Below are 27,882 nucleotides of genomic sequence, written 5' to 3'. Positions count from 1 at the left end.
CTCTTTTTTTATTATTTTTATCTTGTTTAAATATTTTGCTATCCACTTTCCTCTCATAGTGCCTGTTCTGACTGGCTACCTCCATGGTTGTGTAACAAATGATGTTATGTGTTCTGTTGGATTCAGCTCCCAGCAGCTTGAAGCCATTGCTCAGGAGGCGTAGGAGCGTGTGGAACCGGTGTGCCCTTACAGCCACAGCGCAGCTCCAGGCCCTGTGCAAGGATCTTGCTGCAGCCTTCTTCCTTGGGAGACACCAGTGCTTGGCAGGTAAACCACACTTTCAGCTGTACAAGCAAACAGGCCCAACCAGGTGTCCGTTAAATTAATGGAAAACTCATTTTATTTTAAACTCTGTAATTATAAATATGACAAACTGAAATGAACATACATCACCGGGGAGTACAGGCAAATCAACAAGCTTTTTTTCCAGTTCCTTTTCTGTTGGAATCTTTACGTATCCTGATGTGTACATGATACATGATAGTAGATATGTGTACATGATAGTAGCTGCCTTCATGGGTATAAAAATAAGCCTCTGGTGTATCAAAGTATTAGTGAGCAGCAAGAATGTATAAAGCAACAGTTAATGTAGGAATTCTATTACTCTTTGGCATTAACACACAATTTAATATGTTCTGTTTTGACTAAGTGATAAAAACCTCTATGGTTATGTACACAGATTTAATTCTAAGCAGCTGGTTGTTCCAGCACCTTATGGTTTGCATGGTCAACTGCATCATCACTGTACAAAACAGTTTAATGAAACTTGCATCAAGAAACTAGGACTGAAACTCAGACTCATGAGGCAGGTGCAACAGAAAGTATTACTACCATTCATCCATGTACTGAATTGCAGAAGGCCTTGGAAAACCCATAGGTCTGACTATGAAGGACTCATCCCATCCACTCCTAACACAACAACCAGAGGTGCGTGTGCTGAGAGAAGGCTCACCCTGAGCTACCAGCAGCAGCTCACAGGGTCTTGTGTGGAGCAATAAAGTAGCATTTAAAACAAACGAAAACCCAAAACCAAAATACAGAGAAAAAGTGCAGAGAACGTTAAAACTTCTGAAAAGGGCTCTTCAGTTGTCCCTCAGCACCAACGGCAGAGATTTAACAATCATCTATTTGCTGTAATCTTCCCTCAGCAAATCAGAGAAAGCACAAACCCTCTCAGAGCCCCTCTCAGCAGCCAGCTTTTGTTGGTATTTAGCTGCCTTGTGTTGCAGCTTGGACAGTTTTCAGTTGTCGTGTACTGTACACTCATAGAGTGAAGTATGCTTGTTGGTAAATGTTGAGAGGTTTTGTATTTTCATGTTTAAAAGAGAAGAGTTAAGGGTCACAGCTGTCAAGCTGGAAGCATTGTGGGTGATGTACCCTTGCTGCAGTCTAAGCCGTGGCTGTGCAGCTCAGTTTTCCCCCTTACAGCCTCTGCTCCTTTCTGAAGGTCTTGTGTAACCTTTCAGAGTTTAACTCAGTATCTAATATTCTGTCATGAGAGATCAAAAATGCTATGGTGTAGTCATAGCAATAGGGTAGAGGAAGGAATATCATAACCTATAATTTAAGGAGCAGTTCACTTTCCACTCATTTTTCCAGTTACGTGGGGAAAAAAAAGTATGCATTTGACAGAAAAGATCAAAGAGAAAACACAAATGCTTGTATGAACATTTTTTCTAAGAAAAAAAGGGGCAAGAAAATAACTGTAAAAGGGTTTTGTTACAAGCAGAAATGGCAGAGACTTGAGTTTTACAATATTTTTTGTTTCCTTTGGAACACTACACCTGAGCATTCTGTAAACAGTGATATTCCACTGACTGTGGAGGTGCAGCGTTCGAGTAAGACTTATGTTAAAAGGACAGTAATACCAAACTTCAGTTCTGTCCTCTTGCAGGCATAAGCCCCATCCACTGACTGTACTGTGTGTAATGAGCTGTTGCTGTCTGGTAGATAAAGTGTTGAACAGTATGGAAGCTGAGCTTTATATGCTCGTTTCTTCCAAGATAAGCTTTGAAATGAGCTTGTGCTTGCAGGAGGAAGAAATAACTAAATAGAAAAAAAAAATCCTACAGCACAGGATTCTGGTACAGAAGTTAACTTGATTTTCCTCTAGTCTACCAGCTTGATCTTGACCAGCTGGGGACAGGCAAGAGTTCTGAAAGTAGATGCCAGAACTGCCAACCTTTTGTAATGTATGGCACAGGTGATAAAAAAGATGCACGACTGCTGTTCTGGGTTAACCTGAGCTAAATGCACGTTTACAGAGAACACAGAAGTGAATGAAATTTAAATTCTGTAGGGATTAAACAGTCCTTGGCACAACTGACCGCACCCAGGAGCTGAGGATAGCCACAAAGAACATAACGGGTTTTTGCTCAGCTTGTACCTGTGCTGTTCCCTGTGTTCATGTGCTGCAGTGACAGACACTTTCCTGCAGAAGAAGGTAAGTCACACTGTGACAAGCTTGGCACGAGGCCCAGATGGTCTCTGAGAGAACTGCAGTCCAAAAAGACGTGTACTCACTGTCCTTTGAAAGGCAGGCATTTGTTAAGCAGCTGCCTGATGATGGTGATGTAAAAAGGAGCTCAGGTTTTCTGGAGAGGGCAAATAGACTTTGGGGGGAGTAATTTTAGCTCCCAGATGCTTCTAGTTCTCCTGTAGCACATGCTCAGTTTCCTAATGAACAAGTGGCACCTGTGCTCTGAAAATAAACACTACCTTTTTGCTTGAAAACTTGACAGACAAACTGGAAGGGCAAAGGGCTTCCTTTGGCAGCTTTAAAGGCACTCCTTTACCCTAACTGTCACGTGCAGTTCTGTCTGTCATTCAAGGAAAAAAACACCGACAACATTAAGTTTTTGAGTTAAGAAGGAAAACTTAATATCCAAAGAGGATTAAAGATATGTGTGTGTATACATCTTACAGACTACAGGAAGAACACAGGCAGTAGCCTCCTGAAGTGTTTTTTCCTGGAGTAATCCCAATTCCACTCACTGCTTTCTTGAGAACTTTAACCCTGATTCTACTGCTATCACTTAGCCAAAGGCTACATTTTCTCATCAGTTTCAGTTTAAAAGCAAAAGGTACCTTCCGGAAGAGAGATCTTACTACCTCATAGGAGCAGCAAGCCCCCACACTGTAGCTGTAGTTTAGGAGGGGAGGAAGTTCAAGTGATCCTTCTCCGATCAGCCAAGTACTAGTAAATGTAACAAGGATAAAACATTTCTGTGCTAGAGTGCTGAGGGTGAGTAGTTTGCTCTCCAGGGGCTCCAGCAAATGAGGCTACTTCTTAAGGTGCAGAGAATCACACAGCACACCTTTGGATGAAAACCTTTCCTCCTCCCAAGTGAAGGGTGTGCACTGCTGCTGGTTAACTTCTCCATCTCAGTGCCCCATCAGGCTGGTCTGGCAGCTAGCAGTAAGGAAGCAGTGTCTACCTTGTGCTATAATGTGTACTAAAGTAAAAATAACAGCTCTCCAAGTATAGATAATAAGGGTGAATCCCTTGATTTTTTTAGAAGCAGCTAAAGGTGGGGTCTTCCTTATCTTTTACTCCTATGTACATACTTGAGATAAGCTGAACATGATAGTGGCAGCCTGGAACATGTGCTCAGCAGTAGTGAGCTCACGTTTAAATGTGAGAAGTGCTTCAATGCTGAAAGCATTCAAGGCAGCAGTATAAATGACATTTACTACATATTTGGGCCTGAGAATAAATAAACAGAATACATAAGAATATTTCTCTATTTTTACATTTCAGAATAAAATCTTCCACCCGTAGACCCTGTACTTTGGGAGAAGAGAATTTCAGTGTTAGTTTCTCTCTGAACTCACTATATTTTGATTTTGAGTTGTAGAAAAATTGCAGCAAATTAAGTTTTTCAAGTTTGTCAGAACATTTTAGCCTGTTAACAAGACTGCTGAACAGCACTCACTTCAATTCTGTAGCAGCAAAAACCACATCTAATTTTCTGTCATGATCAACTGTCAAATTGGTGACTCTGTTTTTGGCTGTAACTTAGAATGCAGTTTTATTTTATGCATAGCTGTAGTAAGAGTTATTCACCTTTCTGAGCCTGTAGGGCAGTTCAAAACTATGTCCTTGAACAGCCATGCATCAGTCTGTCTCCTCATTGAAGCTGTGATACCCTAAGAGGAGAAGTGCTGTTAAAGTCTAAGAAAAAAGGACCTTCTTGTTGAGGCAGGAACGTGGTGGGGATAATGTTGTAGACTCCAGCAAGGATGTTCTCCACCTCCAGGTAGCAAAATCCACACCTGTGATAGAAGTAGTGATCTGTTACAACCACGGTCTGAAATGTTTCAGGCAGGTAAGATTTAATTGTATCAACTATTCCTTACCTGTAGTCCCCACTGTTCTTCTTTTGAAAGCCATAGGAACCAGGGTCTCCTACTGTTGAGACGGTGACAATTTCAAACCCAACGCTGTACTGCCTGCAAGCCAAGTGACAGACCATTACTGTAATTATTTGGGGAATCAGGGCTACCAGGAGGAGAGTAAGTTTTTGAAAACTGTACAGCTGGAATACATTTAAGTTTGGTCACACTCCTGACAGAAATGAGTGAAGCTTCTGAAATCAAACATCTTCTTCCATGTGGAAAATCTCTGCTAGCTTTCTGCTTCTGCACCAAAGCAGAACCCAAGTGGTTAAACTTGCAGAGTTTGCTCAGCTCCTGGGCTGAGCAGCACAGATTTTGGGCTGTGATCTGATCATCATCAGAAGAATGTGAATGTTGGTGATCTCAGCAAGTTCTCGTGTTTCACTGCAACCTGGGACAACTTGTCTACTACCTCTTCATAAATGTGACAAGCGCCGCTGCCTCTGTCAGTCAGCCTACTCTAGTATGATCTACAAATGCAGAAAATGCATGTAAAAAAAGGAATGCTTAATTGGTAGAGTGGGAGAGTGACACCTTCAAGGAAATGCACTTAGACTCTGCATTTCACGAGTGAAAGAGCTTCCTCAAAGAAGAGAAGGTGGCAAGAGTTGCACTGCCATTTTATGGTGACGCTGTGCAGCTTTGTGAAAAAATGGATCATCTGATAACTGCGTGGCAGGAGATGTGGCTATTTACACGAGCTGTATACTGATATCTTGAGGCAGATAAATTTTGCTGAAGGAATCTGACCTACATAACTTATCAGTATAGGACTACTAGAAGTGAGAAAGTGCTTTCTCTTACCCTTTATTAGGTATCTTTAAGCATACTGCTGTGTATTGCAAAGTGGCTGAGAGGATCACACCACTTGAACCACATTTTAAGTTAGACCTATTTTATATTCTGCTTTCTTGAGTATCCCCTCCAAAACTAGGTCTTCCTGAGCCCTCTCCAGAGCAGATATGCAGTCATTTAACAAAGTTCCACTCTACCACAGTAACAGCTGAGAGCCCATAAGTAATACTTGTAACTCTGGGAAGAAGTTTTCAATATGAAAGACACTTCATAGGGTGCTGACATCCAATTCTTCCTCCTGATCTGCCAGTCACAAAGTAGATGCATTGTCAGAGCTGAAGCTACTGCATAGGCTGTTATTTAAAAACCTGGAAGTGTTTAGCATCCTGCATATTAGCTCCACTACAAAAGAAAATATAAGTCACAGTCATGATTTCTTAAGAGGAAAATAGAGAAAAGAGGAAAAAGGCCTCTTCCCTGCTTCACAATACCTAGCTCTGCTCCCACTCCAAAACTAATACGAAAGAAGGCTCTGCTTCTCTCATCAAGGATCCCTGTCAAGGACTTCCTCAGTAGCAGGAATGTAGGTTTAAGTGACTACTGCTGGCAAGGTTAGAAACAAACTGTGCTATACCTGCTTAATATAGAACTTAATAAAGCTGCTTCCCATCTCCTGGCTCTGGCATTTCAGGGAACTTCTCATCCACTCCCTGGACAACTCTGACAGCCTATCCTTAGCACATGATACTCTTGCTGTGTTGATTCATGCTTCTCTACAAACCTTGGTCCACGCAGTTCAATTAGTAATGGTCCACTCTTGTCCAGCTGGAATTGATAGATGGGGTTATTTTTGTAGCTGTCTCTGAAGTTTCCACATCCTCCAGCACTGTGACCTTTCCATTGTCCGTTAACCTAGAAGTTAAAAATACAGAAAATATTTTATATCCTGAAAATTTGCATGCCTAGTTAAGTGATACAAGACCAGAAGCACTTCTCACTGACTACAGGAATCTTGGTATTTTCAAAGAGTAAGTGAAAGTCAGAATGTGATCATATTCAGAAAGTTTAACTTCAGTTCTCCACCTATCTCACTTAGAGCCTTAGGTCCCTTAACATTAATAATAACATTAATATTATTCAGCTCATAAGTACGGGGTGGCTGTTTCTGACTACAAAAGATCACATCTAATGAAGCATCTCTTACCATCTATCCTGGAGCTGCTGAGCTGTGCAGGTTTTATATATATTTTATCTATATATGTTTATTTTATTTGTATTTATATATATATAGCTGCTGTTTTCCCTGTCCTTCTCTCTAAAAAAGAAAACCAAAACAACTGACTACCTTTGTTCTGATAAATGAGAAACAAAAGACAGTATAAGTACAACACTACTTGTGCTGTAGCCTTTGCTTTGGAAACCTCTCCCGCCAGCACTGCCCATTCCCCACCATATACTACCAGGACAACAAAGATACCATAAGGACAGATTCCAAAAGGACAAAGAAATACGAGACAGAATGTTGCTCAGATTTTGAGAAACAAGCCATCTGTTTGTAAGTTCCTCCTGCTAGCCATTAAAATGAGAGTTTAGACTTCTGAGACATGCCGGGCATACACCGTTATAGCTGAGCTGCAGTCCCTGTATGTTCCTTCCCTCCCTTCTCTGTTGAACCAGCAGGGTTCAACAATTTTCCCTATAATTTAGTTTCTCTACTCAGCATCCAAAACCCTCAGACGTGACAAATCAGGAAAGCAAGGGGGATTTCTTCCCCCACCACACAGTCTGGGGCTGCTGTGAACTTCCAGGTCTTTTCCACCTGAGTGGTGCTTTCCTCAAGGAATCCCACCACAGCTGGGCTAACACCACAGATGACCACCCAATTTTGGTACAAGCCATCTCAACAGCACTTTCTTCGACTGGTAAATTGTGAATCAGTTATCTGCTTGTCTTTGGTCTGAACTAAGCATTCAACGGGCTTTCTGTATTTAACCATGCCTTTCATTTGAATACTAGTTGGACATCTTCAAATAGTTATCAGGAGGTTTCCACATACTGCATTCTCATTTGAAACGTAACAGCATAAAACAGATGACATGTCTTAAGCAGGCATGTCATCTTCAGTGCATTTTTCACTTCTTTAACCACTCTCCCAAACGTAAGTTCAGTTAAGAGCTAAAAGTGACAGCGGTTTCTGGAACAACTGAGGATATTGTCACACCGTTCCCAGGAATCTCTCCAGCTATTTACTGTGCTCCTGAGCAGATGAGATTCTGAGCTGGTGAGATTTGAGGGCAATAACAACAGCATGTGGTCCCCAAACCACGTGGGTTTCTCATTTACTTTAGGCAAGTATTTGCTCTTGCCCCTGCTGCTGCTCTACTCTCAGGGAGCATTTCTATATGAAATATACCATCCTCATACTGTCTTATTCCTATTTGACAGTGTGAGTGCATATTCCCATTGATTACATCTGATATACCTTAGCAAAATTTAATACCTGTAGGGTACTGTGTCCTAAGTCCATCTGTCACAGCCTCAATAGCAGTGTGTTTGCTTTGGCACCACAGCTCATGCCCCATCACACCAGGAAAATCATGCATTTTCTCAAAGGAAAGTGAGTGAACACTCTGCACATTCATTACATATCAGGGCACAGGTTGTTACTCCAAAGGTCAGTCTGTTCTACAGAGGATTTATTTTCTATCTGCTCCAGTACAGCTGTAACACTCTCTGTGATGCAGAGCTTATATACAGAACAGGACTCTCATGCTGATAAGAGTTAAGCCACTATCCTTACAGGGAGTATAAAGAGTGAGCCAGCTAGCAAAGGCTTTTTTGTTGTTAAGAACAATGCTTAAAGAAGCTAATTGTTTGGCAAGTAATATGCAATCTAAGAACAGGGTTGGACTTGCACTAGGTATGCTTAGATTAAGCTCTAGTCAACCTCCTTAATTAAGTTTGAGAAGACAGTCTAAGCTGGCATTTCTGGACATTAGTGGAAAATTATATTTAGAAACCTTGTACATCTCATATATGGAAAAAACAAAATAGAATCATTATTTAGTAACATGTAAAAAACGTTCTTTACCCGTTTGGAAATGGTGTAAGGCGTAGGAATCTTGGAAAAGGTAAACTTGCACAAGGAATACACCTGTGTGGGTAAAGGCAGGAGTTGGTCAAATGTTCTTCTGACATTTCTCATGATACATTAAAAGAAAACCAAACTACCAAACCCCAAAAACCAACCCAGAGCTGCCTAAAAATATTTTTTAGATAACTTGCTCTCTTTCCGTGCTTTAAAAAAATCACCACGTGGCTTCAGTACTCAGACTCCAGTGACCTCCTTCTATCTTACACCCATCTCTTATCAGAAGGAATGTCAGAGGAAAAGGAAAGGTAGTGACTGATGACAAAAGTAGGGGAGTTCCTCACCACTGCTATATTGTACTGACACCCTATATCGTCTCAGCTAAAACAGAGAACATTATCAAGCACATCATCCAGTGGTTCCACTCCATCATCCATAGCCTTCCTCCCCAAAGTAACATCGACCCAGAAGTGTTCTCCTTCATCACACTTATAAATAAAGGACACTTCACAGTGTAATTATTCACATTTGTTATGAAACCAACAGTGCATACCCTGATAGTGTAATGAATAGTGTTTTGTTTCTCATACTGAGACACCACTAACGTAAATGTATGGGTCCCAGGAGAGGTCAGCTTTATCTTGGTCAGATAATGAGGACTGTTGATCCGAATGCCATCGATGTATGGAAGAGGCTCAGCTGAAAAAGAAAAGGATGAACACTTCTTCCAATCAAAGAAATTCCAGAACCACTTATGATCAGTGAATTCTGCCCAGAAAGTCAGATAGTTGGTATTATGTTTCGACTTTAACCACACTTGAGTGCTTTCAAAAGAAAGGAACTTCAAGGTTTGCTCATAGAAAGCAAGGTAAGATTATCTTGGGAGCAACTATTTTCTGAAGATGTACATCATACTTAACAAAACAAATTGTGCACTTGAATGTACAGCTTAAATCCTGTTGACTTGAGAGAACTACTTGTCCAATTGTCACCAATGTCTCTGTTCAAAAGAGCCCTACTGTGACTATGTTAAAATTTAAAGAGAAAGATAAGGAATGTGTGAGCACTCTATAAAAACCTATGAGAAGTCTGTTGGAACTCTGTTCTCTGACAACAGGGCAGCTGCAGTTGGTAGACAACACAAGACTCAGCAGTATGTTCATGTCTTTGAGAAACAAAAACACATCTCCACCTCTCTTGCTTCCTCTTAAAATCACATACAAATGCAGTATTTATGATAAGCATCCCAAACATTTTTCACCATTACACGATGCAATTTGTTATTTGGTCTCTAATTGGTTATTTCCAGAATTCTTTTAATTTTAGTGAAGCAGGGACAAGTCTAGCCAATTACTTCAATAGACTCAGGATCTGGTCCTTTGTTTTCTTCCACAAAGCAACATTGGAGAAGGGAAAGGATTAATACAGAACAAGAAGCTTACCAATGGGAAATCCCTGTCTCAGTGCCAGAGGATTAACCAGTTTTGTTCTGATCTCATTTTAACAGATGGGAAAAATAATACTGCAGCTTGAAAAAAGTGCTGGTTTATTCTTAAGCATCATCTTCTTTGATAATCAGGGTATACTAACCTGGATAGTAAACTTTTTTGCCATCAGTCTTGTATACGACCATCGTAATGAATTCTCGATTGTGTGCAAAGTCATCCTAGGAAAAACACAAATGGAGTTACACACTTCTGTGGCATACAACTAACATTTAATCTACATCAAACACACGTTCCCCCACCCCTTAGATCGCCACGTGCTATAGTCTGACAGGTGCATTTATCTGTTTAAAATGTCTGAAACAAACCAAGGAAGGAGGACAGAGGAAACCAGAGAGCTGGGAATATGGAAAGCTCAAGGAGAGAACTCCCACCTTATCGGTGATGTGTCTACTCAGCAGCACCCAGACCACAGCTCCACCCTGTGGGCACTGCACCTCCAGCTTGTACTGCGGGTTGTTGGCCAAGCTGTAGGCATCCTTCACCGGGCCTTGCTTTGCATCCCAAGTACTAGGAGCAATGCAGACATTTCATCAGATTCGTTTTGAAAACAAAGAGACTTATGCTTCTGCAACTGTAGAATGCTTCGTATAAGCTGTTACATCCAAAACCTTGCCTTTTAATTTTTTTTATTTCCCTCCCCTACAGACTTCTATTCAGGTAAATTTTTGAATAAAAATTAATCAGCTTCATGTTTGGAAAGGTGTCTGGATGAAGTGTTAGAAACCCTGGAGGTGCCCTATTAAAAAACTTGCCTGAGGGACTGTCTAGACAAGGGAAAAGTGTTGATGACAACACAGAGTGTAACACACTAGGCACAGAAATGGATGAAGCTATTTGTGTCACTCATCCATCCCGCCCTTTTGAACTGAACGGATGCACTATTAACTAAGCTTCAAATTACCTCTCTTTTTGTGCCCCAATTTATGGCTGTTGACACTGTGCTAGGCACTGCCCTACACTGAGGTAGGGCAATCATTAATAGTACAAGGAACTACTGGGTAAAAAGACTTTTACTACTGGTAAAAGATGATTGAATGTGTATGTTCATCTCAGAGCTCATCTTGCTACATCACGACAGCACATTTTAGAATTAGTCTGAGCACAAAGGTGGAAGGAGCCTTTACAGATAAACTGAGAAGCTGTACTATTGCTGATGGAGCTCAGGGACATACACAGAAACGAGTGAGCATGGTATACTGCAGCAGAAAAAAAAACAAACCAACCAACCCTCACTTCCAGAAACAGAGGCACTTGTCTTCTAACTGAGTTACAAAAAAATTGAATGAGATGAACACCAGGAGAGAAACAGTTATCATGTTCAAATAAATTGAAGGCTAAAGAAGATAACATACAACTATGACTGGTGAAAAATGGACTTTGACTCCCATGACATGAGCAAACACAACCTGTAAAGACAATATGCAGTGCACAGATGGCTTGGAACTGCCCAGGAAACTGAATCCCAAGTAAAAGTTAGGTTGCTGAAGCACCGCCTAGTGACTGAGTAAAATAACACTGACTATGCAAAAATCTGATTTCTATTCCAATATAGAAATGCGGGACTGAGGTCAGCACCCACTCACAACCTTAGATGCACAGTATCATCACAAAGATCACACGACTTTCAACAGTGTCAGAGGAAAAACTCAAAACAAAAACCTGGGTTCAGAATTTAGAATTAGAAAGTTGGGTTCAAGAGCATGCTTGGAGTTCAACCTCTTCAGCTGTAAGTGAAAAATATGGAGGAAAGGAAACACCTCATCAGTGTTATACTGACACAGAAGTTTTTCTCTTGGACCAACCTGTGAATACATGTAGATTCTTTAAAAAGACCGGGGTTCCAACTCAGATAAATAACATCATAGTACTGGCACAGGTCCTCCCAGGCAATCCAGAAAATCCCTAGAAAGGAACTGCTGTTATTGTTTGCTCACAGAATTGTTGAATTTACTCATTTTTCAAAAGTTTCTTTTCAGGCAGATAATACAGCTGATATAAACCCCACGTTTCCAGGAAACAGAGTAGTAACATCTGCACTGCCTACATTCCTAAAGTTAAACTTAACCCACAAAGCAAACAAGTTAAACCAAGAAAGACAAGTAGTTAGAATCATTAACACCGAGTACTTCCTGAAGCTGTCAAGACATTTTTCATTCTCAAGCACTAATGAGAAGGCATGAGAGAACCTCTGTTCTATCCAATAAGAACATCACTGACTGATACTGAGCTGCCTTATTCTTTCCTGTTTCTGGAAAAAAAAGAAAAAAGAAAAAACAACTCAGATGGGTTATCCCAGTTCAACAAACTAGTTCAGCAACACAGTGGAATATTCAATCAATGTATCTTGAAACATATTCCTAAGGTATTTCATTATGGGACTTGCTTTAGTACCCCACATCTGCTTCACCTTTACAATTCTTGTGTAATTATTTTAATGCTCTATGGCTCATTTAATTGTAACTCCAACCAACACCACCACCTACAAACTGACAGATTTCTGATGTGAGGAACTCTCAAACAGGTCTCTGATACTGGCACTCACAGGTCTTGCAGCATTAGAAAAATACACAGCCAGAACAGCTACACATTTAGACAATAAAATGAGCAGGTAAATCCAGTCAGAAAAAATAACTCCCTTAAAACTGTGAATGTAACTTTATACAAATTTTAACAACTGGACTCCACAGATGCACCAATTCCTTACTGAAAGGATCTAAGTAAGTAATGAGCTAATCTCTCCTAACTGTCAAAAAGCCAGGACTGCTCTTCTTACATATTTGCAAGAAGTTCATAATGAAGTGGTAAAATTTAAAGGACTTGGATGCATACTGTTGTCAAAATGAAGTGGCATTAAACACAAGGGTTTCCTTGCTTACTCCACCTGTTTCTTGTGCTCAGGTGCTTCTTTCCACCTTTGTACAGGGATAAACCACCAAAGTCTGTGTTACTTGAACATACAGCGACTTTTTATGCCTTATTACCATTGTCTATTTTCTGAGCTGTTCTTGGATCAAAATTCAAGTATTTCTGTAAATCTGGAGTCCAATTTCTTGTGTCATTTTCACTGTATCGTCCCTTCCAACGTAGGTGGCTCCATGGATTTTTCAACTGAAGGAATCTAAGCCCCTAAAGAAATACAGAATGCTGCTGGATTTATCTTACCAAGTTTATTTTTCTATGTATATGAACATGGAATAGGGATCAGTATCTTAAGGAAACAGAGCATCATTAAGCTTTCCAGAATTTCCCAATAATGCTTAAGACAAAATAAACAAAATCAGTACCAATCCATAAAGTTTTCAAGCAGGTATCTGAAAACAAAGCAGAACAAAACACCTTCAGTTCTACTTGGTACCTTATGTTCTCTTATATCCAAGACTGCATAGGCATGAGTTGGAACTAAACCCCATTTTTCTCCTTCCTCTTCAGACATCACGCCTGTTGCTGTTGTGATAAGGACATCTCCCTTGTGAAATCTGTTGAAAAGACAGAAGTAACATTTTAATTAAGCTATTTTTAACAGTTGCAAACTAATATTTGACAGATACTGTAACAGTATGCTTGTACACTGTTAGTATGATCCTAAGAAAAAATCAGCTCTTGACATCCTAAAATTCAATCTGTGTCATTTACTAAAGATACACAGACCTTCAGTTGAACACAGAAATGGTTTCATCAACACTTACTCAAACAACTGCATACAGTAAATTAACTCTGCTGACCCCAGGACTTTGTTGGGGCTTCCCAAACTTGAATGAAAGTAAATAAATAAATAAAACAAATCCTTGATTTTTGCAAATGCTTACATTCCAGCTTTTGCATCACTAAGTTTTAGGCCTACAGGGTAGGAACTGTCAACTGACAACTGAGTTCTGCAATTGTTCTGAATTGTAATTGTTCACAGCAATTACTGTTGGGAAGAGTTGCTAGTGTGCTTCCTAGAACACAGTAAAACCCAAATATACTCTCAAGGTCCCTACACAGTTTACAGGGTCACTGGACTACAGACTCAGTCTAGCACAGATTAACAACCACAGTGGAGCTATAATGACTAGATCTCACTCTAATTGCAGCCACACCCACAAACTGCAATGTCTGAACATCTATCTGAAAAGCTGTTGACATTCAAGTGCAAGTGTGAGTTCCTAAACTACTAAGAAAACACTACAGAAATAATCCCACTCTCCCATAATGAATGGGGATCTTACAGTCAACACAATACCCCCTCTTACTGCCTTGAAATACAAAAGAAAGTGGTTGCACAAAGCAGCTGCATTTACTTTACAGCAGTATCTTTCACCATAAGTAGAACTGTATTACAATAGGTCTGAAGATCAGGATCACAGCTTTGATAGGTTTTCTGCTGCTCCTGCAGATTTACAACTGGAACATAATAACCAAGATGTTGTGATATGACTAAGAATACCACACTGATCTGCTTGCTCGGGACAGCAGTTCAGGTTCTGGGGGCGACTCTTCCTATATTTAAGTCTTAAAAAGTAGAAATTGTACAGTGGTTCTCATCTGCTCTTCTCTGACACCACAGTTTGTTTTCTTCATTAACAAATGGGCTGTTTTACTTTTCCCCTTTCAAATGGTAAGAAAAAAAATTCCACAGTACCCTAGCACTTCCATTAAAGTCACTAATACATTACTTTTTCTTCTTCCAGAAAGCATATGGAAGTTATATAAACCACACCTTGTAGTAGCACCAAGGATCTGTGGTGACTGTAAATTGGTAATCCAACTACTATAGAACAAGAAAGAACAAACTTCTACCTTTGATAGAGCATTCTGAAGGTGCTATCTCTATCAAAAGCTTGATTGTCAGAGTGCATGGCAATTCTTTCAGGTATCCAACCAGTCAGTGCATGGAGATCGATGTTCTGAAATACAAGCATATGGAAGAAATCATAATAGATAACCTTAAAAACCCCTTGGAAGAAACCAAAGATACTCTTGAGTCTTTGTATAGAGAGCTATTGCAATAAGTAAGACGATGTGAAACTGGAAAATGAACCAATGAAGAACTGAATCTTCAGACAAGGATCAATTGCTCGGTTCTATGATGCATTCTATTTATTTCTTTGATTCATAGAATTCTAAAGTACAGCCTCAGTAGAACTACTTGGAATGTTACTATTATATATGCATTTTAAATTATTTACATGTTACTTCTAAGGCTCAGGGTTTCAGGGTTTTTGAATATTCTTTTTGGTAAGGCTGACGCTGTCACACTTCTCAGTAAAAAGAGGCTTTAATCTCTGTATTTTATCTTCTTGAAATGTTGCTTCCTCCCCTCCTGCTTTGAGCTCCTCAAAGGAAAATCAGAGACTATAAATGCTTGAAGAGTCCCTGAACCTCACTGGTGGGTGGGAATTCTGCAAACTGCAAATACAGCACAGACAATAAGTAACCCTGATTAGACAACGAAGGTGCAATACAGTGGAGAACAGAGGGGGTGGAGATTAAATGTTGGAAGTCAAGCTGTTTTTTCAGACAGCAAGTTTGAGAAGGACAGTGCAAGTAAAACAGCTATTCCATTTCTTCAGTATTGTTTTGCAGAACAAAGCAGCCCTCCACTGACATAAACATACATAAAAATGTATGTTACATTTTGCCCTTACACAAGGCCACATTTGTCTCGATACACTTTTCTGCAGGTGATGACTACCCATCACATCCACAAAGAATACAGTTATCAAGACATCAAATCAAATGGAATAAAGACACACCATTAAATGTAAGAAGTTTGAATAAAAAATCAGAAATCCTTTCTAGGCAGTGAATGAAGATTATTTAGGCTCAAATAGTCCAGACTCTTTGAAAAAATAGTTTCCATGTCAACATCCTGGCTGCAACATTATGACTGCCTATTAAGTAACCACACTACAGGAAGCTAGTACATACTCATGGTAAATGAGTAGAAATCATAAGAGGCTTTCTTATATCAAAGTACTTGTTCCCTCCACAATCATGGAGGATTTCGGTCTGCTCCTTTCTTAGCTGGCTCCTCTGCTTAACAAGAGGGACTCATGCTATTCATGGAATGACAGAAACCAAAATCAGCATTACTGATACACGTAGAGGCAAAAAATTCGAGTTTGCCCCAGACTTTGACATAGGATCAATATAAAGCATATACTTTCCAACCGTAAGTCTCAGTCCTACAGCTAGCACAGCAAGTTTAACTCTACCCATGCAGTTGGATATAATTAATCAAGCACAGTTAAGTACATTTGTGACAGGAAGAAAAATTAAAACCAAACGTAAGAAATCCAACTCTTACCTCCCAAGGCATCTCATTCTGATTTCACTAGAAGAAACGAGGAAACTTGACAGAGATTATCTACTTTTTTTTCCTTACTAGAAATAAGCTAGTACTTACAGAATTTGATCCAGGAAAATCATATCCTCCCATGACCTTCATGTAAGCCTTTTCTATTAGTGACACCCACAATTCATTCTTGTTGTTAGAATAAGAGCAGAGAAGTTCCCCGCTGTGATCAACAGGTAACTGATCATCTATGATTACCTGTGCAGAGTAAATAAAAATTACCTTAGAGCTAAGAAAGTACTCTGAAAGTATTTAAAATATATATATATTAACACGTAACTCTTAGCAATACGCAGCTTCCAAGACACAGACCAGACCCAATCACTTTTTCAGATGAGAACACCTGCATCAATCAGAAGCCTGCCCTTAGTGAGCAGGAGGTTCTGTTGCTAGCTCTCTCTTACTCCATCACTGGGTGACCCGTGAGCATTTGCCTTGGTTTCCTCCTTAGGAAATGGAAGTTATGACAGAACTTGCTTGCCAAATGTTTAACACATGATGGAAAAGGCAGCTACCCAAAAGCTCAGTATGACTATCAATATTAGAGAAAGTAGGGAAAGGTCTAACAATATCTCTCACCTAATTAGGAAAAGAATATAGAACATGTCGTACACAGAAGAAAAATTACAGTCATTTATCTATAAAGAACCAAAATGCATGTCACTTGACTGTCATAGCCCCTAGTTCCAGACTTAGATTTCTTTTCTCTAGACAGGAAGAAGTGTCAAAGTAGCAGCTGCAAAAGCATTAACATTTCTTGATTAAATTGTGTACATTATCTATACTAATGTGAAGTATTATTACTGCAGTACTCATCATGGTCTGAAACAATTTCCCAGCACAGATATTTCAAACTGCCATTAGTCTATTACCAATACACTACCAAGACAGCACATTTTCATGTCAAATCCTATTTATGCAAGAATGGATAATCCTTTTCACAGAACATGGCCACTCATCCTAAGAGAAAGCAGCCATCAGGATTTTTAATGGAAAGCATGGAAAGCAGGGGAAGCACTTAGGTGATACTTCCCTATAATAGCCATTCAGGCTCCAGAATTTTGCTACAACCAGATTTCATGACCTAGAGGTTGTATCTTAGCATTTAATATTATTTGAGGACTTGCTCCAGCCCCTCCTCTATGACACAACCACTGGATTTTTGAACTCACAAACAACAATCGTTCAAAATGAACTGCAATAGTGACTGCTAAAATATGTTATTTCATACCCTTATTTACTGCACTAAGAAAATGAAGTTTGTGAGTTCACAGAGCTCTACCATTTATCTTCAGGCATCACCTCTCTTTACTAAAAATCTTTGGTCACCAGCTTTTAAAATATATTATTTAAACACTAACAGTATTAAGTCTTCCCCAAAACATTTACCTTCCTAGGTACACCATTGATATGAAGTTTCACCATGTATTTGCCACATGGATTATACTCTGGTTCTCCTTTCTTATTCTGAGGGTAAATGATACTGTTAGGGAAAAAAAAAGAAAACCAACACATAAATTGTGACATAAGTGACTCTGCTGTACATAACATTGATGATAAAAAAGTGGGATTTCTAGAATAAATACTGAAAGACAAATATGGAATTTTACATGAAAAAGCCACTCAAATTCAGTAAAAGTGGCAGTGATGTTTAAACAGGTTTTATTTTTCAGACCTTATTCCTGATGCAGTTCTCTCCTAATCAGAGTAAGAAAGCCCATGAGTAATATAGTAATTTCTCTAACTGAAGCAACACAAGCAATCTGTCTTACTTTTAAATGTCCTACAGTTAAGTAAATTCCATTTAAATACAATATTAACCTGATGACAGTCAAAGGTTTCAAGGCTATGGTTGTACAGAACTCTCAGCTCATGGAGAGAACACGTTCACTTCTAGTGAATATAAGTTAAAACAAAATTCCAGAAATAACATTCACACTCTTGTCTGGCAATGGGTTCCTGGCAGACAGTCTGCCAAATGCATGCTATGTTTAACACAGAATGCTTGTTAAGTTGGATTGAGATAGTGTAGTTACCATTCTGTGGCAACATTTAGGATCAACTACTTGTACAGCAGTTGGAGTAGCAATAAAAGAAAAAAAAAATACATCTATGAGGCATTCTAAGTAAAACTTCTATTAAAAACAAAGCCTTCCACATTATTTACTCTTCTCAAAGCACATCTAAAGTTGTTTCACTTTTAGAAGTTGTAAAGCCACAGAATTCCCAGGGAGACAAAGGTGAAACAAACATTAACTTCTACTGTCTCCAACTGTACAGATAGAGAATCTCAATTAAAACTGATGAAAGTACAGCATACTAATCTAAATAGTTTTATTACATATTACTCATGAACAAGTTTAACACGACAGTAATTTAAATAGAAGGTGCAAAAACTTAGCTGTGTTAAGCCTCAGAAGATCTTAGAAAATAATGGCTATATACCTTGTAATCAACTTTTTGTTATATCTTCTTTCATATGCAGCGCTGATAGCTAGCGATGCCACAAAGGAACAATCTGACACTATTGTCTGTAAAGAGAAGATGACAATGAGGGTATTTACAAATATTTCATACTGAAGAAAAATGGGTTCAGTGGGAAGGAAAGTTGTCAGTTAAATCTTTTCACTCTTCAGGGAGGGGGGAAGGGAGGAAGAGAATCACTAAATGGAGAGAAGACAAGTTACTCCAAAAAAAACAGAAACAAACCCAAAACAAGCAGGAAACATGGCTTGCTCTGTAAGTTAAAAGATTTACTGAAGGCAACGAGATGCAAGTAAGCTATCATGTAAACTCTTTCTTCCCAAAACACATGGTGTTTCCACTGTTAACATACTTGTTCATTCTCATGGAATTTCTGTTTTTTACACACAGAATTTGAAGTGATACCATCATTAAATTAATAATGCAATGTCAAGAGAGTCATGAAAAGCTCTCTCATATTTAGGGGATTTTTTAAAGTAATCCTTTCTTCTTTTGGAAAGTCTCATATCCTGCCATGTGCTCTAGCAGCTCATATTTCTCCTTGGGAGCAACTTACCTGCTTTATGCTGAAACTTGACACAGTATAAATCATTGTAGGGTTATTTGTTATGTCATCTGGCCGTACCCACTTGGAAAACATTGCTTTCTGTTTGGGGGATAATGGCAACTTTCCACATTTATCGCTAGATTTAGGAGAGAAAAGCAGAAATAAGTTTAGATAGACAAGTTTTTCATGGTATGCCAAGTCATATATATATATATATGATAGATGGTGCAAAATATGCATGGAACAATTACACAGCTGAAAAACTAATTCAAAAAATGAGTTGATGATGTGGTAGGGAAGAACAAAAAAAATTGAGAGCATGAAATAAAATTCCAGAGTCTCCTGAAGGAGACTGAAGAGAAGAAAGGAATTCCAAAAAGCCAACTATCCCAACAGAATCCCAAATTCTTGCCTTTCATTCAACATGAGCAACTAATAAAAGGCTTCTTCAGTTCAGAAAATATTGAAGCTTACCTCATTGTCATGCCTTTAGTAGAAGAATGAAGAAAAAACCCCAAGCAGATGACTTGCCTATTATGGCTATGTAATAGGAGCCCATATCACTGCTCATGCATAAACATGTAGCAGTTTTCTATTGCTCTTCCTATGAATAGCCCTTTATAGAGGAAACAGCTACCACCTTCATTTTGCACGTGGGACAACTGAGACAGACAGCACTAAGAACGGCAGGAAATAAAGTCAGGAAATGGAGCCAAGTTGCCAGCTTGGCCCAATAATCCAAAAAGCCAAATCAGAATGCTCTTGCAGGCTTGCAGTAAACCGTAAAGGTGCTGCAGAGCAGGATCAGCTTACAATAAACAGTCCCAAGATCAGACTGGAAAAAATGAGGCTGCAGTATTTAAATACCTCAGCCAAAAATAAGCTTAAAAACCTGCTTAAACAATTTTAAGAGAAAACACAACAATACTGATTATTGGAAAGATTTGAAAATAACAACCAAGAAAGATCGGTGATTGAACAGCACTTACGAAAATGGCATAGGGAAGGCAAAACGTTCCCTCAGATCAACGCTCATGAAAGGGACATATTCAATGCCATTAATTTTTGAAGTCTTTCTGCAAGTTGAAAGGGAAAAATATAGTTACAAACCTAGCTATCATCTTACAAGCCTAAGTCTGAAAAGTCTCCAGTGTTTCAAACTCACATTTCTATCTTTAGGACCATATCCTTAATCCTTTTAACTACCTCAAAGTAAATGAACAGGTTAAATGTTTTAAGATCAAATCCTGGACAATGTTGAAAATCACCTCCGTCACAATCTTATTTACAATGGAGAGTGAGAAGGAAGAAGGTTGAAACCATTATCAGACAATGGTCCCCCCCCCATATATTTAACAGTTTTCAAAATTCACAGGTTTTACAGATTCATTAAAATATGTATATTATGGCAGCTATAATAAAACAAATGCAAAAGGATCTGAATAGGCATCATCACAAGTAAACACAAACAGAAGGCCTAATCCTGAAGTATATTATGCTTCCTCAGTTTACACTGAAATAGCAGTAATATCATGTGTAAAACCATTTTTGTACCTGGGCACTTGAGAGTCAGATCTTTCTTGAACTCAGCCAGGTACACATACATATACATAATATGGCTATGAAAAATACCTCTGGCAGCCAACTACAAGTTGTCTTCTAAACACACTCTAGAAAACATGCTCTGTGAGTAAAAACCACTGACTGCATTACTGTAGAGAAAACAAGAATTTATTAAAGTGTGGGTAGTGGCAACAAATTAATTTGTAAGTGGTGGTTTTCCAAGCCTCTGTTTTTACACCTCAAGCTTAGCTGTGTTAATAATTTGCTGTCCAAGATGCATAAAGGATGTGCACACAAATTATAAAGCTTTGTAAAAACTTGGCCTCAGCTCACCTGAGTACTTCAATTTCCTCTGCAGTGTACCTCTGACCTTGAGATTCACTAGCTTGTACTGCTCTGATTGTCTGTGGTTTATCATTTAAAGAAAAATCAGGTCCCAGTGGAAAGAAAGTTCTGACTGGCTGATTTGGTTTAGCAGCAGTTGACTTCTCCTTCTGAGATGACTTTGACATTGATACTTTCAGTGCTTCTGCTCTGAAGGAAAGAAAAATGCATTCTGTTTACAATCAACAAAAATATGGCTATGGGTCAGTCATCTGTTTCCTTGTTCATGCTCTCATTTGTTAAATGGGATGAACACTCAAGCTGACCAACATCACTTTTCCTCTGGCAAATCAACTCGTGAATAATATCAACAGAAGATAAGCATCAGAAATCATTCAGTACTGATGCCAGTACTTCTTCATTTTCCTGTTCTACAATCAATTAAAATATAGCAGTTGCAATTCAATTCAAAGATATTTTCAGCAGAATTCATTAGTTTTTTGTCACCTTTAAGAGTATAGTAATAGCACCATTTACGTTAGCATTCATTATCTGGAACCTCAGAAAAAGACCACAAATCCAGAGAAAGAAAATGCCTTTTAGAGTAATGCACAGACAGGACGTAGTTTCCTAACTGCCTCCCCCACATGGCAGGATTATCAATGTTGGTTTCAGCATCACCTACTGCTTTGCTTTCTCTTAGATTTTAGGATTTAACTAGCAATTATCACAGCAGAAAAAAAGCAGCAACCATTCTTACAATCCAGCATTTCAGCTGCTTGAAGAGTGCATATGCAGGAGCCATCTTTTTTTTTTTTGTTGCTGCATTAAACTGTGAAATATTCACACGTGCAAAACAGCGTGGGATTTTTTTGAACACAGGCTGAAAAGTGCTGGAAATCTGCTAATACTGAAAGGAGCTCAACAGAGTCCATTATTCTCCATCATATTGCTGACTTAAAAAGGAGTTACACTGGACTTACACTCATGCAACTTGTTTTAGACACAGAATCTCATCCACTAGGTTTATCCACACAACTAGACTGCTGCCTCAAAGTACTCCCCTCTTTCGAAGCTGTCTTCATTACAAAGAGATGCTGACACCCAGGCTTAGCACTCACCTGAATTCATTGTTGTTATAAAAGCCAAAAATGTAGTAGAGTACTCTGATTTATCTGTCTGAAGACTGAAACAGTGCACTGGTATTAACAAATCCATAGCCCTTCCCTAACTCTGCATGTCCAGAGATTTCCAGAGGGTTGGCACAAGAACTACTTCATCTACCTGTATATCAGCTGGAAGCTATCTACCAGGAAAACTCTGATTGATTTAGGTCTGGTCAGAATCCCTACACTTTGCAGTACAGAACAGACATACTAGATTGAGAAACCAACTCAGGGAGTGCACTGACACTCAACAGCTATTACCTATACTAACAGTGGCAATACTCACCTATCTAATGCTTGCCGAGCCAGTTGTTTCAGTTTTGACTGCAGGCCTGCTTCTGAAGTTTCTGTGGCCTTAAATTCAAAACACAAGAACAACAAAAAAGCTACACACCCAAAGAAAATCCAGATTTTAAGCTGTTTGTGAAATCCCATGCTTTTTAATTACGGTTACTACCTATTATTTTTCCAGTTCTCCTTTGAAATGAGCAGGTATGCAAAACTCATAACAGATACACAAACTCAGCATAGAAAAGATACCAAGTAAGTGAATATTATTTTCCTACATTTGCTAATGTTCATAGAATGAAAGCATTATTCAAACTTTTTCAGCATGGGAAATATTGCATACACACAAAGTTATCTAAAAAAACGTATTAAAACTATGGACAGAAAGAAAAAACAAGAAATGTTATGTGCACTATTGAACTAAAATGTATGCCAATTTTTTTCCTCCACAAGTGTGTCAAAAATAACCAGGGTAACTTAGGAAAAGATACACCTGAATGTTCACTTTCATTGATAAAGCCTGCTTGCAAGTTAAAACTCTTGTTTTTCCACACGTAAAGCATAAAATTGTCCACAATGGGCACCAAAATTGTTATCAAGAGTGCTAACTTCTATTTCCAGTTGGGAAGTAGGCCATGACCGTTCACTCATATAACTGGTTTATGCTTTTCTTCTTACAGGTGAATCATGGCTAGCAAAGACAAGTAACCTGCAGGAAGCACAACATGAGCTGTGGCTCCTCTTGTCACACCCACTAGCACATTTCAGGTTCTTGCTTTGTACCTTGACTGATTCTCCTGAGTCATCTATGTCAACCGAGGAAACAAAAGGCAAGTTACTTTCACCATAAGAAATGAAACTAAAAACACTCTTGATAACTATTTTTTCATCTGTTAGAGAGTTACAGTTAGGAGTCCCTTGCTGGAAAAGACTTTGAAAGATGTATGAAGGGAAGTGCTGGATGTGGTACATCAGAAGACCCATCTAGGAGAGAAAGGGACATGGCTACTCTTTTACTGCTTCAAGAGTAAGAAAGAAGCAGATCTCTCCACTTGAATATAGCAAGTAAAAAACAATGCAGAAGTAATGCTTCAAGACAGAGCTCCTTCCATCTTTTATCCAAGCAGATCAAAAGGTAACTTCTCCCCAAAGGGACAATGCCTACAGTCATTTTAACACAACATCGTGCTGTCAAGATTAAAAGAAACATTAGCTGTATCTGCAGTTAATAAAAGATCAGGTAACAGCAACTGTTACTGAGATAATTTCAGAGTAATTTCTATATATGTAACTAATATTTGCATGTACTAACAGAACAAAAGGAGAAACAGCAGAGTCAAAATCAGTACGCTGATGCAATGGTTTATATAATAGACAGAAGCAATAATGATTGAACAGCTGAAGCAGAAAAACTAGAGCAGCTCTACTAGCTCTTGATCTGGTTACCTTTTATCACCAGGATTTTTAAGTCTACCTAAAACTGTTTAGTAGAACTCAGAGGAAAGGTTTTACTCTAGTATGTAGCAATAGTAATAATCCCCTCCCAACAACCCATATATAGTCACACTACAAAAAGAAAAAGAGGAGACAAAAGAAAAACAGACTTGGTGGAGTTACATTATGATGGTGAGCTCTTCCTATAATGAGTTAGTTATGACAACTGGACTTCAGAGAAAAAAGCAGTACCTGTAATTATGTTCTTCATCATCCTTATAATGGCCAATTTAACCCTAACATTAACTTCAGTGTGAATTCACTTGTAATAGTTTTAATGTTAGCTACTGAGTAATCAAATAGCTTTCTTTTTTACTAGCTTTGGCAGCAGCAGACCGTTACGCTTTCAGAAAGTACTTTGCAAAAAAATTCCCATATATGATCTCCTTTAATCCAGTCAGAAAATAAAACAGCTGACACATGAGCGAGTCATCATCAATTTCAACCATTTTTGATTTCTCTTTTAATACTGCATTCACTTTCGTGCAGAAGTTAACAGGAAAAAAATTTCAGCGTATTTCTATTTTTTAGTGTAATCTGGTTCAGAGAAAACATGCAAATGACCAGTCCCCATGAATTTTCAGTGCTGAATAATGTAACAACTGGAAGAAACATAAAAACAACCAGTGGAAAAAAAAAGATTCAAGAGTGGTTTTTAGAAATACAGGTACTCCATTTTTAAGCCAGCCTTCAGGGGTCAGTCGCTTGTGTAAGAGGAAGAATTCCTTACCATCACGTAATTCCACCAAGTTAACTTGTAGCTTAACATACTGTTTTCAAACAGAGCTCCACCGCTTCCGTGTACAACTCTATAGCTTCTTCTGCATTGCCTTTATCATCTTCATCAAAAGCCTGAGTAACTAGGAAGTGAGCACGCTCCAAGTCCAACTGCTGCTTTGACTTCAGAGGGTCTGTGTTCTGAGACTGAACTAAATGAAAAAGAAACTTTTTAGCTTTTTACAGCAGCAGACGTGCAAAAGCATCCCTCCCATAGCACTGAAACACTAGCAGTTCTATCAGATGAGAAATATCTACTCTTTGGCTGCAGACAGAAACATCACAAACTTTGCTGAAGACATCTTTACAAGAAACGAACACTCTTCCCCCCAAAGCTGAGACATGTTCTCAAAATATTTCATATTATCATACATAAGAGCTCTTTCATATTATGCAGATGTGGTTCCTAAGAATATTAAAAATGAAAGAATATGCACACCCAAGGCCTTGGGAAATAAGTCTTCTGCGCTGAGCTACATTTCTGATTCACTGCAGAATTTAAAACACTGACTCACAAAAAATAAGAAACATGAAAAAGACAGCAAACATCACAGATATATATTTCACAGCACTGTAAGGCTTTCTACTCAATCACGCAGAGGTTTAATTAGAAAGCTTCTTACCCACCTGCTGAATGGAGAGCTTGAACTCTCTCCAAATACTCATTTATTTTTTCTTGAATATTTTCCAAGCTTGACCCTGCCATGCCAGCATAAATCAAGGCTTGTGCAGCTTCCTGCAGGGAGAGGAATTTGAAACAAAAGTTAACAGTTGGTGACAGAAAAATTACTTTCCATGAACAGAATGCTAAAGCAACCGTGAGTCTGCATGGAAGCAGGCTCCCACACTTGCATCAAGGCTCAGTGGTGCAGGGAGAACCTGCCTGAGAGAAGTAGTTACAAATGAAATCCAATTTCCCAAGTTCAGTTTCACATGGGACAATCTGTGAAACTGTTGAACCTCAGAAGCTTTATTATAAGGCCACATCTTAGGTCTGTGTGTGCAGTTACGTGCACAAACCCAGAGATTTTAAACAAACTTACCCAGTCATACACTGAAATCAGCTACATAAAACTCAGGACAAGCTGTCTTTTATTTTTAAAGTGCAGATTTATGGGTGGGAAGAAAATAAAAACACGAAAAAAAAAATCAACATATTACTTACAAGTTATTTGCATTTTATCTGATAATAATGTGAAGAAAACCAATATAAAAACCTTTTAAAAATCCAATGTATGATTATGGAGTTTTGGTTCAGAAACCCTTTTCTATCTGTGTTATTCATATGAGGTGATCAGATCTTGAAATTCTACAGAATTAAGGTTTCCCAGCTCCTCAAATTTTCATCTCTAAATATTTGTATGCACAGAAAACACTGGTTATTGATGGAAGTCCATTTCCAGGAGTGAGCATAGGAAGGTCTCCAGCTCAGAAGCACAACGTGTTATCTACACAAAGACTTTCTATAATGTACAAATGTATTAGGGAAAAAAAATGCCCTCAGCTTATTGCAAATATTTAGGATGTGGATAGACAGCTTATTGCAAATAAGCTGACTATCCACATCCTAAATGTATAAAAAAAACTCAAAAAACACAAAACACATTGAGGCTTGGCAGGTTTGTAATCAATAGCCAGAGCTGACAGTCTCAGAAACATACGGAAAATTGAGATTTGTCACTCTTAAAACAAAAATAAAAACCTTACTTTGACCTCATTACTGGCATGAAGGGAAAAACCCAACAACCCAGATTCGTGCAGCAGCTCTTTCCTTCCCAGCAACAGCAGGTGAGGGAAGGAGGCAGTCACATAGCAGACACATATGTAGGAAGCAGAACAATGACTGTCAGTGCTGTTCCCCAGCAATAGTCTTCAGGAAGACAGCGCTGTGCAGGGCAAGCACAGAGTCAGGTCCAGAGGTGCTCTTGCTTGCTTTGTGGTTATGATTTTGTCAAAGCTGTCAGTTTACTCCCACAGGCACCCACCTTGTCTGCCCAAGCTTAGAAACAATCCTAACACAACCTTTATTTATCAGGATAAATACTTCACTGATGAGCATCACAGAGGCAAAGACTGCGTACACCATGTCAACATCCATCACCATAACCACAGAATCACAGAACGGTTTGGGTTGGAAGGGTCCTCAAAGCCCACCCAGCCCCAACCCCCTGCATGGGCAGGGATGTCACCCACAGGATCAGGCTGTCTAGGGCCCCATCCAACCTGGCCTTGAGTGCTCCAGGGATGGAGAACCACAGTTTCTCTAAACAGCTGTGCCAGGGCCTCACCACCCACTGATTGAAGTTTCTTCCTAGCATCTCACCTAAACTCTTCCAGTTTAAAGGGGTGCCTTTCTGCTTTTAGAAGTATCAGCCATACGCAGTACGGGAAAAGAATTTTCTGTATGCTCTACGGAAAAGCAAAAAAATGATTATTTGCAGAAAAAGATGGTTTTCATCTGAGGAACACTTGACAAGTTCTTCCAGCTGTGCCAGAAACGTGCTGTCACAAAGCAGTGTGTTCACAGCTAACAGACAGCACGCACACACTGCTGAGGGGCACTGCTGAGGAGTACATTAGTGATGATTATAACTTTGTACGTCCACACTTCCTGCAGTAAACTCAGCACACCCTAAGCTAACAACATAGATGCGGATATTCCGCCTCCTGTACAGGAATGTCTCCAAAAGGAGGGAGAATTCAGATCAGATGTCAGGGGGAAGTTTTTCATAGAGGCCCTCGCACAGCTGCCCAGAAAAGCTGCGGTGCCCCATCCCTGGAGGGGCTCAAGGCCAGGTTGGATGGGGCCCTGTGCAGCCTGACCCAGGCTCACATCGCCGGACTGCGTCGCTCCTCCGGGGGCGGACAAACTTTCCGCGCGGCCTTCCGCCTTCCCCCGCTGCAAACGCCCGCCCCTGGGCCTTCCCCCGCCGCACCTTGTAATAGAAGACGGCCTCCTGGTAGCGCCCGCTCTGATCCCGCTGCACCGCCAACTGAGCGAACTTCACCGCGTCCAACTCCAGCGTGCTGGCATCCATGACCAGACCCCTCCTGTCACCCCCCACCGCCCGCACGGCACAGCGCAGCCCTCCCGCTTCCCGCCGCGGCCC

At 39.5% G+C, this 27,882-nt stretch overlaps 1 protein-coding gene across 4 annotated transcripts; it reads right to left on the bottom strand.

Annotated features, from left to right (window-relative positions):
- Positions 1–205: 205 nt before the first annotated feature.
- CAPN7 (calpain 7) lies at positions 206–27,820 on the bottom strand. 4 transcript variants are annotated; one of them, XR_010623196.1, is made up of 22 exons: positions 27,709–27,820; positions 25,400–25,508; positions 24,767–24,924; positions 22,500–22,567; positions 21,057–21,257; positions 20,150–20,236; positions 19,170–19,296; positions 18,575–18,660; positions 17,519–17,612; positions 16,181–16,327; positions 14,572–14,678; positions 13,148–13,268; positions 12,774–12,918; positions 11,595–11,694; positions 10,164–10,299; positions 9,875–9,950; positions 8,838–8,983; positions 8,285–8,347; positions 5,975–6,105; positions 4,360–4,452; positions 4,067–4,275; positions 206–284 (listed from the first exon to the last, which is right to left on the bottom strand). XR_010623196.1 is itself a non-coding variant. In XM_065753189.1 (21 exons), the coding sequence occupies exons 1-21, from the start codon at positions 27,808–27,810 to the stop codon at positions 4,131–4,133; spliced, it is 2,442 nt and encodes an 813-aa protein (XP_065609261.1). In that variant the 5' UTR covers positions 27,811–27,820; the 3' UTR covers positions 3,904–4,130. The 4 variants fall into 4 exon arrangements, 3 of the variants coding, with proteins under 3 accessions (XP_065609261.1, XP_065609263.1, XP_065609262.1); XM_065753189.1 differs by lacking the exon at positions 206–284 and having other exon boundaries at positions 3,904–4,275; XM_065753191.1 differs by lacking the exons at positions 206–284; positions 8,838–8,983; positions 10,164–10,299 and having other exon boundaries at positions 3,904–4,275.
- Between the last annotated feature and the right edge of the window lie 62 nt (positions 27,821–27,882).

Source organism: Cyrtonyx montezumae, unplaced genomic scaffold (genome assembly GCF_038088225.1).
Source record: "Cyrtonyx montezumae isolate F1298 unplaced genomic scaffold, pur_monq_1.0 scaffold_8, whole genome shotgun sequence".
NCBI lineage: Eukaryota > Metazoa > Chordata > Aves > Galliformes > Odontophoridae > Cyrtonyx > Cyrtonyx montezumae.
Note: the sequence above shows the minus strand (reverse complement) of the source record. Positions and strands in the feature narration are given on the sequence as shown.

What these genes read in the sequence shown, in the direction of transcription:
- CAPN7 (XM_065753189.1), bottom strand. Translation starts at nt 27,810, where the DNA reads ATGGATGCCAGCACGCTGGAGTTGGACGCGGTGAAGTTCGCTCAGTTG. An exon ending in CAAAAAAGTTTACTATCCAG is followed by an intron (nt 8,984 to 9,874) that starts GTTAGTATACCC and finishes TTTCTTTTTCAG; the next exon opens with CTGAGCCTCTTCCATACATC. An exon ending in AAGAACAGTGGGGACTACAG is followed by an intron (nt 4,276 to 4,359) that starts GTAAGGAATAGT and finishes CTTCTATCACAG; the next exon opens with GTGTGGATTTTGCTACCTGG.